Source organism: Acanthaster planci, linkage group LG02, assembly GCF_054643075.1.
Source record: "Acanthaster planci isolate LZ-2023a linkage group LG02, COTS_SCS, whole genome shotgun sequence".
Lineage (NCBI taxonomy): Eukaryota > Metazoa > Echinodermata > Asteroidea > Valvatida > Acanthasteridae > Acanthaster > Acanthaster planci.
The window spans coordinates 26,737,041-26,753,515 of NC_141778.1; the positions used below are offsets into that span (position 1 = coordinate 26,737,041).

Consider the following 16,475-nt stretch of genomic DNA (forward strand, 5'->3'; position numbering starts at 1 on the left):
ATTTACCCTAACCATGCTGAACCCAACAAGGTTATGCAGGATTTCAATGGTCCCTAGGGCAGTGGGTATGTACATGTATGAAGTACACGCATCCATCATCACTACTGCTGAAAGCATTACATCATTATTCAGCAGACAGAGCACAACATAGGCACAAACCAAGCACAGTTTTCTGTGTACATCTTCAAGCCAGCTTTACCTTCCCTTTTGGGGGGAGCAAGGCGTTCTTGAGTCGCAGGCGGAAGTCGTGGGCCGAGTCCATTAGGTACTCGGACGACCTCAGCAGCTTAGTGTCCACTTTACCGGCCGCTGGCCACTTGGCCTTCATGATGGATTCTTGCTGAAAACAACAAAATCCCACAATGACTGCTTTGTTACGCTCAGCACTTTACACTCTTTGTTCAACAAATAGCCAACAGATAAACTAATAAGGAAAAAACAACAACTATTATGCAGAACACAGGTTTTCCATTACAATTGCAGGGCACATGACATCTGAGGGCTATGCAAACACAGGTGGTATAGGAACCAAATAGGCCCCTACCGTGTGAAATAAAATATGGATACTAGATACTAGTCACCCATTCCAAATATTCAAAGAAAGACAACGTTCCTAAGGGAAAAAAACACTTAACAACCTTCAGACATCGAACAGGTTACAAAATTACAGCTGTCCGCATGTCTACACTCTTCATGCAGAATATGAGCACACGAATAGCAATACACAGTATTCACGGGGAAGCCACACTTTATTTGGTTCCCTGAATCTATCATATTCAATGTAAAATGGGGGTGGTGCCAGACTCTTGTGGGTTCCAAACCTTACTATCAGATTTCTTGAAATGTGGCTTAAAACATTTAGATAGAATTTATCACAAACTTTAAATTATTCCAAACAAAAAGTGGCATGACTTTGTATTGGTTTTTTTATTTTGTGGCTGTTACTGTCACTCTGAGGTTCCCAAAACGAAAAGTTTTACCTCACTTTCAATTCAAGATGGCCGACACATAAATACTGTCTATTAATCCCTTACCCCCTAGGGTATAAGTAAAATCATACTGAAATTAGAGAATTGTGGACAGCTACGGTTAACAATGGCAATATCAGTTTATCACAATTTTTTTTTTAACCTTTTCCTTTTTCACTGTCCAAGTGGTTATTGAATGTTTCTTTGTTTTTAAAAGTTGTTAACAGGTCCCTGGTTCCATAAGTGGGAACTGGCCCCAGATATGAACAGTCTAGTTCTGTATGCACAGATCTATGGCATCTATGACAAAGCTGATGTGTGGCATGAACACGTTTCGCAATCTGAGATCAAGTTTCTCAGATTATTACTGAAATCATTTTTTAACCACCTGATTGCTGTCTTACAAACACCACAGCTATAGAATTGTTTCCCAGGGTATTTGGTATCATTAATTACCTTTCAAAATATGCATGAGGTTTTTGGTTGGTAAATTGATTATTTCAACCAATGAATAATTTCGTATCACAGCACCCCCTACCGGTAACCAATTACACAACGAGCGAGTTCTTCCATTTTCATCGGTCTAAGAAAGGTACAGAGACAGTTTTTTGCTGTTGGCTGTCCTGCAATTGTCAGTCTCCACATTGGACTTTTTTTCTTGGCTAGTATGCTTACATTTCCAAGCAGTCCCCAGATGTAATCGCTGAGGTGCGGACAGATGGGCGCTAGGAGGAGAATCTGGCATTCAATGAATCGCATGACCAGGTCATGGTGCATGCCGTCGGTAGCCCGCTCACGGTACCGATCCCTTGCCGCCTGCAAACAGCAAAGATAAAACAGTGAAGCATCAGTGTAGGGCAACGAATGAGAATGTTCGAATGCCCAGGACGAGAGGCCAAGTCTACGACAGGCAGTGCTGTCTTTGGCTACGGTTACCATCCATGGTGGCCCAATGGTGAAAAGTGAAGCTGTAGCCACAACTGAGGCACAGCCTGAGTGCTAGGAGATGAACCAACGCTCTGAAGATAACTTCCCTTGTACAAACTTGGAACTTTCCCTCATCCACCTACAACGGATGGACGCTGTATGCTGGCTCAGGAGGGTCCTAGACTATGAGGTAACTGGCCGATTCCCCCCTGGATGCCCTAAGAAACGATGGAAAGACAACATCCAGGAGGACCTGAAGGGCCCTGAAGTTACGGCCTGAAATGGCGCTGGACAGAGAGAGGTGGAGACATACAGCAAGCCCCCCTCAGCAAGTGAAGCCAACTATAGGGAGGACCTGTCCAACCCCTGCTTCTAGGGAAAGAAGGACGTAAAAACCAAGATGATAATGATCCAAATACTCAAATTCTGACACCCTGCTACTCAGGCAAAAAATTGTTATTTTTCCAATGCTTTACTCCTACTATACCATGTGAAAGAAGTCTATTTCCTCGAGTTTCAAACTGAAACATACAAATATCAAGTTTCTAATCGGAAATCAAAGAATTCTTGTGCCCTCCTGACAGTCCCACAATTTAAGTTTCAAAACCGAAACTCAGAAGAATTCAAGTTCCCAACCTTACATGCTGAGAAACTGAAGCCACCAACCTGAAACTCAAAGAATCCTGTCCTCAGGGCCTCTTTGAACATCATTCTCTCGTAAGCTTTCTCCGTCTCCTGTATCCCATCGTTCATCTCGCTGATGAACACGCGGTCGTGAAAGCTGTCTGTGGCTCCTGTGCGGAGGGTGCTCTCCTCTGCCAGCATCTCCTTGGTCCAGTCCAGGAAGGTGTAGAGGCGCAGGATACCGGCATCAGCTAGAGCCTCAATGAAGTTGGCATCTTCCACGGCCTGGTCACCGGCATCGGCAAGGGCCAGACGCATGCCTGAGAGCAGGAAATCACCAAACTGTAAGAACTTCATCCATACACTATCAATACATTGAGAGTGCAAAACATCCGAAGCCAGCCAGTTAAATTACTTTGGTTTGGAAGTGCCATGCTCAGCTATTAAGCTACTCAGTTCAATGGTTTCCCAGCCCCAATCCAAGTCACCAGACAAAGAACATACTAAAGTTCCTGAGTCAAAGTCCTTAGGGTCATGAATTCAATGGACAAGTGCCAGACTGACCACGTATCCTTTTATTCCCTGACATGATGCCACATGTTTTCCTTATACGAAACCTAAGAAAGGATAAAATGCCCTTTTGAAAAAGTTCTCCTTTTTCCAACGTCAGGTAGTGATCCTTTCTCCTCTTCAACATAACCACAAGCTGTGACAGCCTTACTGATAAGTTCTGCAGTTACACTCCTTAACATGTGACCTGTATTATAACTTTGTAGACTTTTCGTTGTTCTAAGTGAGTTGCAAAACATTTCTATAAAGCAGAACTCACCATCTGCAGAGTACTTCTCCAGGGCTTCGGACAACGTCAGGAAGTTCCCTGTGGACTTGGACATCTTCTCGTTGTTCAGCAAGAGGTGGCCATTGGTGCGGACGGCGGCCGGCCAGCGCTCGGGCTCCTGGGGCCAGACGGCGCAGTGGTTGTACAGGAAGTAGGTCAGGTGGTTGGGCACCAGATCCTTGCCGGAGACGCGGAGGTTGACCCCGTACCAGTACTTGAACTCCTGCTTGAGCTTGGCCAGGGCCGACTTGGGGATCTTGCTGGACTTAGGGTACGGGGCCTTGGAGTAGAAAATGTAGTCCCAGACTTCAGGGGTCATCTGATCTGCCCTGTGAGAGAAAAGAGTTGGCATTTGACCCAGGTTTAAGTACAATACAAGGCGGCTATACAAACAATCAGGTATCCCGATCATTCCCCTTGGTTCCTGAATTATCTGTTTTATCTTACTGAACGCTCCAAACTTATTTTACATACAAGTAACGTATTTAGGACTGCTAGTAATGACTTGAGAGTTAAGGAATAATCTTACTCGTGAAGAAATGGTGATGAACATCTCTGTGGTTAGTATTGTTTGTGGGTATACGCACAATGCACAGAGGCCGTGCAAATTGGCTGCTGAGTACGTGCAACACGGGCAACTCTACATGCAGATTATCATGCACTTCTTGCACGACAAGGGAAGGATTTTTAGGTCAAAAAGAAAAAAAAGGGCATATTTGCAGACAGACATCAGCCTGTTTGCCATTAATCATTGGTAGGGCAATAACATCAGTGTTAAAGGATTTCAATAGTATACATACTTGATCCCCAGTGGACTGGTGCCGGACCCATCAAACACGCCTCCTTGCAGCAGGTGTGCAACAGTGTAGAAGGCCATGTAGATAGTGGAGTCAGACAGGGACTCAATGAGATACTGCTCATCCCATGGCATCCTGGTTCCTAGGATTAAAACGGTCCCGACAGATACAAGACAAAATCCACCATTGTCCTAATCGAACCTAGCTATCCATAAAAGCTCTTGCCAAGAGCATCTCCCAATCCATCAAAATTCTCCTTTCTTTGGGGACCAATAGCTGATTCCTTCTAATTAGGACCAAAATACTCTCAAGTCAAGCTGAAGTAAATGCTTTGATGTTTGGCAATAACCTCTTGTAAATTTTTGTAAAGTTTCAAAGTGATCCAAAGTGAACATCTTGTCTGCAGAAAGCTTTGGCAGTCATTTTGGACACAGATGTTTTGGTGTAACAGATTTTTTTCTTTTGAAGGAGGCAATGTCTGCAGATGGTAAAAACAAAATAAATTCCACTTCTGAACCACTGCCAACCACTTTTCTGCCTCAGAAGGATTGGTGAAAAAATGGCTGCAGGCAAGATAGACTTTAGATACACGTTTTCTTTTCTGGTTCTGATTTCAGTGATTAGTGATTTCAACAGAAAAAAAAGAAAAACTACTAATTGGCAAACCTGATTTTTTTTCCCATTTGGCCAAAATAAACATAAGTGGATCAGTAATCAGTGAAAAATTATGACAATTATGACAAATGAGTTGCTATTTCAGTTCCTTGACCTTAACAGAGCAAATTGAAAATACAAACTAGAAAATCGGGGTTACTTTGTGGAACCCTGTAGGATAAGGCCGAGTCAATTAAAATAACTCCATATTCAAATATTTGACTCTAATTGTGATTAAATATTCAGGTGTACCATATTCAATTATAAAAACAGAGAAACATGAATTCTTTTACCAAAAAAAAAATTGAAGGAAAAGTAATTTTGGTCTTTTCCAAAAGAAAAGACCAAAATTACTGTGTTTGTATGGCCATTATTAATAATAATGGCCATACAAACACAGGTTTGCTTTTAAAGACAATACTTTATAATAAGATTTAGGAAGGAAATTTTTTAACCACACAATTGAATTTCCCCCTTTTTATTTCATTAATATTCACCTCTTATACTTGCATCTCTTATGAGAAAGAGTATTTTTAGTATTCTTACCCAAGCCATACGTTCTGGAGCAGGCATGCTCGTGGAGCCAATCAAATGTCGCAAGGAAGTTCCTTTTTGTTTCTTCTGAATACCTTACATAAATAATGCAGGAATACCACAAAAACATTAGAAAAACACCGAAGCAAACATCACAGAATACCACTCCAAACTGTTCATGAGTTGATATAATAACTATCATATTCATATTTGCACAACTTCCTCACAACTGGCTTTCCATACAATCATTGTCTACGTTTTGATGCCTCCTACATGTATTAAGTCTCAAAAAGTTACTTTAAAATGCGGCATTGCAACAAAACTCTAGCTCCCAAAATTCTTTTAAAAAACCAGGAGCTTTGGGAGCATTGGTAGAGCAAATTTGTTTTTATTTGAATTCCCCCAATTTGTTAAAGGCCGTAATATTCCCTCTGGGCTCCGGCAGAGCGGGGCTCCAGCACAGCGGTGGGTGAAGACTCTGGAATGTTGTCAACAGAAAGGGCCCAAGACACAGCAGTGTCTCCTCAGTAAAATGTCGCAAGGTCGTCTTGTAGGTTTCAAATCACAGACAGAAGTGGAACATTTCAACAATGTCATCACGACTGTTGATGTTGCTCAGACACCAGAGAGTGCACCGTTGAATGTATTCTGATAAAATAGTTCATTCTTAGCAAAGGAAGCAAATATGCATCTGAATATCATACTGAACATTTAAGGCGAAACTTGCCAAAGTTAATATGTGCTCAACTTGTGCAGACATGCATTTTTTTTTTTTAGCAAAACCTTCACTTTTTTCACTGATGTTTAACTCTCACTGGACATCAATTCTAAGCATACCAGACATACCTTTTCTTGTTCAATGCCCATATTCAAAGACAGACTGGCCAAAAATGTTAACTTTACCCGCTGACTTTTGCTCAATGCATGGGCTAACATGTACGAAAGCCTGGAAGCTAGTAAATGACCATAACAAAACCTTCTCTTGAATTGAACTGAAACTTCACACATACACTCATACTGAATGTCTTCAAATGTACAGTTTTATTGCATAGCCGATATCTTGGAAGCGGGAAGAAATCGTCTTTACCCCTACCCAACAACCCTACTGAGGATAACCTATTATTCCCTCCCTGTATGGCTCCAAACCACCTGACCTGTTACTCTCTGTGCCACCTCAGAACAACCCAGCGTATAAACACAGAGTAATACATGAATTCATGCACCAAACATTTGACCCAGATGTCCACAGTAAGAGAGCCATTGTCTTACAGGTCCATCTTCTCCAGGGCGGCTAGGGTCTGTGCCTTCCACTTTGCCTCGCCGTAGTCCAGGTACCACTGGTCACAAAGCGCCACCACGCACTCGTCCCCAGAGCGTGAGGTGACCTGCTTCTCAGGCTCCAGGTAGATTACGGCCTCCCTGGCATCCAGCATCGTCTTCTGGACAGTCTTCTTAACGTCCTGGACCTTTTGACCTTTGACATCACCCACAATCATGACCTGTGAAAGAATGAAGGCACAAACAAACCATTTATCAGGCATACCAAACAAGGTATCACCTGCACTTAATGACAATTTGCAACAGTAAAACAAAAACTAAAGACGGTTCCTATTTTTTTCTCCAATTTTGATGTCCTCTATTGCAATTTTTTAAACCTTAACCTATATAGTTTCCCTGCGGGTTTTGGGGAGTCAGGTTGGCATACCGTTTCGCTCCTTGCCTTCCACCTCTGATGGCTTTGGTTCAAATCCGGATCAGTCCACATGTGGATTGGGTTTTCAGCCTCTACCTGATGCCGTGGGTTTACTATGAAACAGTTATCTGGGGTTTTCCTCCCACCTCTAAAACTAAACATGTCTTCATTGTCTTCTTCACTCATTATCATCCTGTAATTGGTGCTAAATACGCTGTTGGATGACCAGGTATAAATAAGTAAAAGACCCAGGATAGTATTTTTCAAATGTCATTCAAGAACAGAGCACCTGAAGCACGTCATGCCAGTCGCTAGTTGGGCTGATCCTAACGCATGTGTATCAACGCTCTCAAATGACCTATGGCAGGCTTGATTTTGAGTATGCGCCGTTGAAATGTGATTTTTGCGAGATGCCATTCTATCCACGCAAGAGATGCCAAGAGGGAAGAAGAGAAACCCTACCCCCTCGTAGAAGCCCTTCAAGTAGACCTTCTCCTTGGCTTCAGCAAGCTTCTCTCGGTCGTTCTGGCTCCTGATCTTGAGCTCGTCGTAGGCCGTGACAGCCGCCAGGGTGCCCATGCCAGGCACGTCGATGATGGGCACAGGGTCAAAGGGCAAGACCATCTCGTCCTTCAGGCCGTACTTGGCACGGAATTCCTGTCATGGTACGATAACAGCCCTTATGGTGTAGTTTACTTGCTACTGGTTGCACAGTCAACTTGAATACGAATAAAACCTTGGCAAATTTTTCAAAGTGTTCTATGATGTCTTACAAAATTTATACTATCCATTAAGTAATGGATAATATAAATTTCAGTTTGTGAATACCAAAACATGTCACCACAAAGGTGGAAGGATTCAAGGTGGTACATTTTTGAATATTTTGTGTTTAATTTAAGCGTGCGTTTATCCATGTAGAAAACAATTGTACCACAAGAACTTTTCAAGTTATACTTTCTATTTCACATTGAAGGAAGGGTGTGATTGGTTATTTTTGCATCTTCAATTTTCATTTCACCAGTAAAAACTTCATTTTATGGCCATTCTATGAGTCCGAAGAAGTTAATTAAATCCTCACATAATGCAAAATTAACTTCAGTGCTTTACACTGCTTTGAAAAACTGACAATCTAACAAAAATCTTATAGTGAAACCATTGGCCAAAATACGATCAGGAAGTTTTAAAGCAAAACCTGTCTGAACTAAATTAATAGTATCTTCTCCATTCACGAAATAATGGCTGCTCACTTTCTTGTTCTTCAGGTCTTTGAGGGCGGCATAATCATCCGGTGAGTCAGACGGCACACTGGTGACCACACCTGTCCCTTTATTCTCCTTGATAGTCAGCATGGGCAGGGTGTAGATGGTCTTGTAGGAGGTTAAAGGGGCACTCAAGGCCATGCCCATGATATCCTGTGGAAAAGAACCCAAACAATCCTAAATGTGCTTCCCTGCAAGTGCTAGGTTCATCGTTCCAAAGGAGACCCAAGCACACTGGTTTGATTTGATGTAAAGTCTTCATGTTTCAAACAAATCTGTCAATTGTGACCCTTAATGTCACACTTTTTGAAATTTGATATAAATTGGCAGATTTCATTGAGCGGCTGTAAAACGTCATAGTAATTTTCCAAGTTCATTTTAGGAATGTTGAGCCCTGTTCTAAACAGAGGAGTAATTACTCGAGTCAAGGACTCGACTCAAGTCTGACTCAAGTCACAACCTTTGGTGACTTGACTTGGGTCCCAGCGGGTAAATGACTTCACTCAAGTCACTGTGAGCTTATGACTCACAAATGACTTGAGTACCTCATCTGAAGAGCTCATCTGAAGAGCTGACTTGAGTTAAAGTAAATAAGACTTGTGTCCCAAAATGTAAAGCGAACTTCTTTGCACAGAAATCAGTTGCAATGACTTACAGTGCTGGTTTTATGTGTCATTATCACTGAAGGTAAGATGTTACCACATGTAGAAACCCAGAGGTAAATTTAAATATCTCAAACAGTGATTTTCTCTCATTTTTATTTATTGTATTGCGTTCAATATTGGTGACTCAAATTAACTGAGCTAAATACTTGACTCTACATTTTTGCCTAATGACTCAGTTCAACTGGAGTCACTACATTACAATGACTTGACTTGACTTTATTCACAAACATTGGCGAGTCGTTACAACTCTGGTTCTAAGCAAGTTACATGTATTTGGAAGGAATCTCATGAAAATGGTGTGGTGTCCATTACATCCGCAACCAGGGGCTAATTTCACAGAGCTGCTTAAGCACAAAATTTGCTTAAGCGCAAAAAGAACTTGCTTAAAAAACAAAGGTTGCCAGCTTAAAATTTATGTGATTGTCATGCTAACCAAACGACAGGTGAATACTATTCCAAAACAATATACATCACATGGAGATTTGGCTGGTAACCTGATTTGTCAAGCAAGGTTTTTTTACGCTTAAGCAAATTTGTGCTTAAGCAGCTCTATGAAATTGGCCCTAGTTCTTTGTTAAAATGTTCTGGAGCATCATTGTAGAACCAGAAGAGTAAAAAAACAACATCAAGGCAACATAACTCTACTCTAAGAGGCCCCTGACAGCTCATTTTGAAACTGTCTAAATGTCACCAAACGTTCACTTAATTTGGCGGAATGACCCAAATCTTATACAACAGCAATATGGAAGCACTCTTCACAATGAAACTTTTTGAAATTCTTATTTGTTTGTAACGCTCCTCCCGATCTTTACAGCACTAGCCTTTCCTTCAAAGTATCATACCAGTTTCCAGGAGTGCGGTGGTGAAGATAATTTCAAGACGGAGGACTTGGAGATTTCCATTCCATTAGGCCAAATCTGTCAATCTGTCACCCCAGGAAATTATTCTTTCCATTGCATGCACTTGCTGCTTTCATACAAATAAATTGATTGCCTGAAAAATCCTCTTCATATGACAGGTAGCTTGTCAGGCTCCCTTCTCATCTGTGGGAAATAATCCCTGCAGTTCCACACCACTCAATGTGTCCTACAAATTTCTCTTATTTCTTTCTGTCTTTGAATCACCAACGTCAGAATCACATATGATTTCAGTGACTTCTTCATCAGTCAGGAGACAAAGTATTTTGTGTGAAGAACCACATCATATTTTTCCAGGCACAAAAGGGGGCAGAGGGGTACCCCCCCCAACAAGTCCAATCCTTATACACACTCCAGCCTGTTGTTAATTAACACATCCCCCCTTGATGTCTGAAAAGAATTCCTGAGATACCAGTATAAAAATGACCAACACAAAGGCGGGTGGTTCTATCTGTCCCATAGGCTGCATCAAATGGCATCATAGCACCTTCCATGCTGCGATCGCCACGACAGGGATTAAACAGCCTATTTACATGATACAAAGAACAAGAACTTTTGTTTTGAACAAGACACTGTTGCTATACCTCATGATTCGGGGCAAGGTTTTGCTTAGTTACATAAGAGACGCCTTGCACCAGTACACTGTTTTTAATGGATGAGAAGGGCACAAAGGAACCAGTCCATTCCAGAGAAGGTGGTTCGCTATGAAAAGCTTGCCCCGTGTCACAAGGTATAGCAACGGTGTCTTTAGTCTGGGGAATTCAAATTGTTATGTTTCTGTGCAATCAGATAACTCAGTGTACCAGAGTTTATTCGCATTGACTTTGCAAAGGGCTTCTTCCTACTGTCCATACTTACCTGGCCCACCAGGTCAGCCAGCACCGTCACCTTCTCCTCCTCCTTCAGCAGGCCTTGGTAAGCCATGTTTCGTGCAGCCCTGTGTGTGCTGATAAACACCTCCCCGTCCCTGGTCTCGTAGGCTATGTAGCTCATGTCCGGCCGCAGCCAGCAGTTGGTCTGGCCGTACATGGTCTCCGGCCGGAGGGTAGCCGCCACCAGGTAGATGCTCTTGTTGGAGAATTTCCTGGCCGAGGCAAATTTCAAAATTCCGCAAGCCTTCAAGAGTTGCTCTACTAATGTCTTGCAATCATTTTAAAACCAGTATTAGGAAAATTGGAAATACCATTCTCACGATTTTTCCGGGCCAGTCAGCCAAAGTCAACTTTTCCCAAGGGCATGCTCAATACACACGAACAAACACACAAGGTCATGAACTGTAAATGATCATGACAGCAAAACCCTATTCTACTAATCAAAGATGATGCCGTTTACAGTGGCACTGCACTGAAACGTGTGTTCATAAGCTCAACACATACATTATGCAAAATCCCTCCACCCTATTAGATGAAGAGGTGTCATGCATGCATACCATCTGATCATGACCATTCTGCCACTGGCTTCTAATTCTGGTTGTCCAATTGCATTTAATCGGATAGCACAGAAACGCCAGCAACGTTTCCATAAGGAGTATCTTTGTATAGCTGCGAAGATTCACAAAGATCAGACATGAGATCCACACCTCGTGCTATGCACGAGCGCATGTATGTATCCGACTCACTTCAGGCGCTCCGGGTAGGGCTTGAAGGCCTTCATCTTGATGAGGGTGTATTCCTGCGGCCCTACCCCTTCCCCCGTCTGCCGGTCGTGGTCCATGCAGGGCTGGCCGTCCTTGGGCGAGTAGATGGTATGCCGCTTGCCAAACTTCACCTTGCCGGCCTTCTTGAGTGTCAGGAAGTGCCAGCGGACGAAGGAATCGTAGTAGGGGTTGGCGTCCGTCGTGATGAACGTTCGTCGCCAGTCCGTCTGGTACGTTGGGAGAAGGATGGGCCCATGTTAAACCGAGTAAGCATACATAGATCATTGCCACAGCAGAATTTAAGTTCATGAGGTGTTTGACCAACTAGTTCCCTCAGTTCACCTCAGGAACTATTTGTCAACTTTCAGAAATGTCTCATGCCCACCCAGGGAGCTATAATCAACTGTGCATTATCACACAATATCGTATTGTATAACAGACACCCACCTGTGCTGAGTAACATCGTCGGAAGTTACTCCGATGATCAAGGGAGTGGTGTTAGTTCTACGTATTTCTCACACCTTTTTCCATTTATCAAAGTTTTGAAGACTTGCCTACTATCTAAACACTTTGCTTACAATGGCAGATGTAGGTCAGGTCACATGGCTCAGTGAGAGAGCTGTTTATATTCTCAGTATTTTGTCTACCTCAGGCGTATGAATTCAGTTGAATTTTTCAGTCAAAATTTATCATTTCACTTCATATTGACCTAGTACATGTACTTCCTCACAGGTAACTGAAATATTGATAATGCTCTTACATTGTCTTATTTACTGAGTTCTTTAACCCTAACCTTCCCCAACCACACAGAATTAACCAGTAGTAAAGTGTTTAATTCTGTGGGGATAGGTCTGGTAGGCCCATAAAAGCTGGCTTTTGCATTGGGTTTGGCATACCTCAGAAAAACAAAGTCCAACGGCCTCTGTGCACAAAGTCCCATATGGGTGTTTAACTTTGTGTAAATGGGGAAGGTTAGGGCCAGCAACCCTTGGGGGGTTAGGATTATGTAATAGTGAATAGGAGTGGCACCCACCTTGAGGCCCATCCCCTTCAGGTCTTGCTTAGCCAACGGTGGGAAGTATTCCAGCCAGTGTTGGCTGTCAGCAAACTGGGGGATCTCCTCCTCAGATATACCCAGGGACTGCATGATCTCCCACTGGTACTTGGCCTTGCCTGTCTTGGCTGCTAGCTTGCTCTGTTGGTAAAGGAAACCCCGTTAAAATTGACACAGTTAATGCCAGTTTTCCAAGCAAAAACCGAACAAAAAAAATAAAAAATACAGTCGCCAAAGAACAAATTACACCTTTCTATGGTAACAGATCTCTGTACTGATGACACTGTGCTTTGTTTACTGAAGGCCCCTAACTGGCTCCATAGAAAGTAGACATGTAAACAAAGAGAGACATTGTCAGTGCACAGGTCTATACTTTCGCACAAAGCTGCACAATATATAAGCTGGGCTTAAAACATGCACTGCTGTAGTGGACTGAATCTAACAGGTGGCTACGCCTTTGGTAAGTCCCTTTGCATGTGGACAAATAACAAATCTTATCTTTACCTTTATGAACTTTCTGGCCTTTAATGTCTATCTTCATTTCACTATGTGGTTTCCATTCGCCACGTATAACAACAAAATTGGATAGTCAGGTTGGTGTAGTGGTTCTTTCCTCACCTTCCACCTCTGCGACCCGGGTTCAAATTCCACCTAGCGCAGCAGGTGGATCGGGTTTTCAGTCCCTTCCTGACTCTGTGGGTTTTCCCCTAGAATATTTATCTGTGATTTCACTCCCACCTCTAGAACTGAGCATCTATTCATTGTCTTCTTAATTGTCACTTCCTCCAGTAATTGGCGCTAAATGCCATGTTGGATGAATAGATGTAAATAAATAAAACTAACATAAATACGATGTTCACATGTGTGTTTCTCAGAGAGTCTAGTCCAAGCCTAAACTAGCTGCTTGTGGGTATAACTCAAGCGCCGTTCATAACTCCTCAATACCTTTTTTCCTTTTGACTTGTCCTTGATGACAACATCTGTCCCCTCCTTGTCAATCTCATCTTCGCCCTCCATCTCCACGGGAAATACTGGCGGACAGCCAAAGTCTTCCATCTCCCTCTTCAGCTTATCTGCACAGGCCTAATATTGCCCAAAATTCAAATTATTAATCCCCAAAATAGAAACAACTATTCGAGATTTGTGTTTAGCTGTTTTGTCATTTTGTGTGAGGCAGGTGGTGACAAAATGCCACAACAAAACAGAGTGAATGGCAGAATTGGAACAGAGAGAGATGCGACATGAAATCCTGTACGGTGCCATTTTGTTTCCAAAATTGTTGACTATTGTGCTTTGGGGGATGTGGAGTATTCTAGGAACTCCATTTAATGCTACAAGACACTCCCACATGAGTCCTTTCATTCACACGTACTAAAATGAGCACTTTATTAAAAGCTGAAGAGACTTAAGATGCTTGCGTTTTAGAGTGAAATCTTACCTTAATTGGCATGCCGGTGCAGTGAAAGGCAAAGGGGTAGAGGCATTGCTTGCCCTTTAGACGTTGGTAACCCACAGCAAACTGACCAGGCAAAACAAACATGATGAGTGTTTGATACACAAGGTCTTTCAGTTGGGCAATATTGCAACTTCTTGCATTCAGTAAAAGACATGTCCCAGAATGACTGTCTAGGAGCAAGTTGGGTGACAGACTATAGTTCAACCACTTGTCAATTACTTCTTACTGAGGAGCACATGTAAGCCTGTCACACCGGAGCAAACCTAGCGGAACCCATTTGTCAAAATCCATTTGTCACTCATACTTTGCAGTATTCTCACTGCGTTCATGCTCGTCTCCTACAATTATGGTTTGGCCAATGGTTCCCTTTGTACTGATCAATGAAGAAGGTCCTTGATAACCGGCTACATGACTGTGCCCCAGGGTTTGGTTCCAAAATGGTGCCAAACTGGCCGACTATATAGTCCAATCCTCCACGGCTCAAACGGCAATGGTCAAACATTTGTCATTTGAACCTGCCGCAGGCATGCAGGGGCATTCATCTCACTGTCCCCTAATATACAAATCTCAAATTATTGTCAATGTTTCTCAAGTCTTTGGACAAGCAGTCAATTTGATACCTCTGTCTGAAGCGCCTACTGGATATATCTGACCTTTAACCACTTGCTACGAGGTGCTTTTAAAAAATGCAGTGCACACATATGGGCAATTTTCAAGATTTTCAGTTTTCAAAATTCTTCAAAAATTCATCAGTTCATTTAACGGACGTTTACACCCACATGAATGACTGTTTGGTGGCTACTCTAAGCTGACAGGCAACCTTCATTGACTCCCGAGTATTTCAGCCAGACCTGCCGCCCCGTAACGAGAGCCCAGAATTGTAATTTTCCTTTGTTCCCAGCTGAATTAGTGTGTAGAGGTGCTGTGTCGCTCATCAATGGGGCCCTGGAACACTTTTGTCCGCGGTGCTAATCCGCGGGCGTGCTATGCCCAAAACAGTAGTATACTGTTTAAAAACAGTGACGAATTACCTTTGAAAAATGCAATGATGGCAATACCCAGCAGCAGGTCTTTTGTTCCGAGTACGGTCTTTTGATACACAGACCAGCTCTTTTGTTTGATTTCGGGCAGCCCGGCTCTGCGTATAAACCCATGGTGCCCGAAACAGGGTTCCCCGGCAGCGAGTGGTTAACAATTTTGCCTAAATTTCAGCTATCTGTGAAATGTCTAAAAGCCCGGAATCAGGTGACTGCTGGAAGACTCACATGTACATGTACATCCCTGTATACTCAAATTCATATCAACTAGTTGTATGAGAAGATTTTAACTGAGGTGGGACAAGAAAATATGAAGACTCTAAGGTTGTTTCTGATACATTTGATAACTTTTTCTTGGAGTGTCCAGATTCAACTTCAATTATAACAGGGTCTCCTCTTTTGATGTCACAGTCATGTTTTTCCTGCAAGTGGCTGCTACAACTATGGCTGGCCTTCAGTACAAAATTAAAAGAATAACTCGCAGAGTATTCAAAATCCCACACAGCTATCAGAACACCAGATGATAACACATGACCTTCTTACTGAAAATACAACCCTATTTAAAATTAATGGGGCAAATGTCCATTTTGAATGAACTTGAGGTAAAATCGAAAACCAACCAAAAGGTGATACATGTATTTCCGCAAACTCTGGCTACCCATACAAGTTGTAGGCAAAATGAAAGTGGTCTTTTTGTGTTTCAGGCCCCCTCTTTATGGCCAATTTTCCATGTTTTTCTCAGCTTTTGGGGTAAGAAGGATTTGACCCCCTGACTTCTCCCTCAAGTATTTCAGTAAACAAAGAGAGAAATACATGTATATCATGTATATTCAAACTAACCTCACACTTTGACAGAGAGAATGTGTGGCCAAGGTGCAGTCTTCCGTTCATGTAGGGGTAGGGAAAACACACCATGTACTTATCTTTCCTGATAATTACACAAGCAGTGAGAAAAAAAAAGATGCACAAATTCCTTTCAAGCTCATTTCACAAAAGAGGAAGAAAACTTTGTTTAAAAATTGATCTATGGCAAGCGAACCCGTAATAGTGAACAAGATTTGGGAAACTAAGTTGTAACACAGTGAACAAATGCAGGTTTCTTGCCACAATGTTTCATCATACTCGATCCACATCTGTCCTCTGATGCTACGATTGAGGCTGTGACACTACAGGTTCTCATCAGGATTTTGTGAGCATAGCAGGGCAAGATGGCAGATGGGAGGGGGCAAACAAAGGTCATAAGGCCAAACAAAAAAATAGCTAGGTTTCCAGTTACCAGACCCAACCTAGAAAATCATGCGTGACCTATATCTTTTTAGTTGACAAATCAATAAAATATAAAAATTTATGGTGCCCTGAGCCTAATTTTGTCTACATCGTCCAGTACATTGTACGGTTTTCATTTTTTTGGCATGA

At 42.4% G+C, this 16,475-nt stretch overlaps 1 protein-coding gene across 4 annotated transcripts in view; it reads right to left on the reverse strand.

Moving 5' to 3' along the window:
- lars1 (leucyl-tRNA synthetase 1) overlaps window positions 1-16,475 on the reverse strand; it is a 32,379-nt gene that overhangs the window by 11,501 nt on the left and 4,403 nt on the right. For all 4 annotated transcript variants that reach the window (XM_022228773.2, XM_087133044.1, XM_022228774.2 and 1 more), the window contains exons 3-17: window positions 15,900-15,987; window positions 14,005-14,085; window positions 13,512-13,649; window positions 12,546-12,707; window positions 11,495-11,739; window positions 10,735-10,960; window positions 8,283-8,447; window positions 7,498-7,692; window positions 6,612-6,841; window positions 5,355-5,437; window positions 4,158-4,296; window positions 3,349-3,686; window positions 2,562-2,839; window positions 1,644-1,784; window positions 200-340 (exon numbers count right to left, since the gene is read on the reverse strand). In XM_022228773.2, the coding sequence (XP_022084465.2) occupies window positions 200-340; window positions 1,644-1,784; window positions 2,562-2,839; window positions 3,349-3,686; window positions 4,158-4,296; window positions 5,355-5,437; window positions 6,612-6,841; window positions 7,498-7,692; window positions 8,283-8,447; window positions 10,735-10,960; window positions 11,495-11,739; window positions 12,546-12,707; window positions 13,512-13,649; window positions 14,005-14,085; window positions 15,900-15,987 (2,650 nt within the window). The remainder of the gene's footprint in view (window positions 1-199; window positions 341-1,643; window positions 1,785-2,561; window positions 2,840-3,348; window positions 3,687-4,157; window positions 4,297-5,354; window positions 5,438-6,611; window positions 6,842-7,497; window positions 7,693-8,282; window positions 8,448-10,734; window positions 10,961-11,494; window positions 11,740-12,545; window positions 12,708-13,511; window positions 13,650-14,004; window positions 14,086-15,899; window positions 15,988-16,475) is intronic.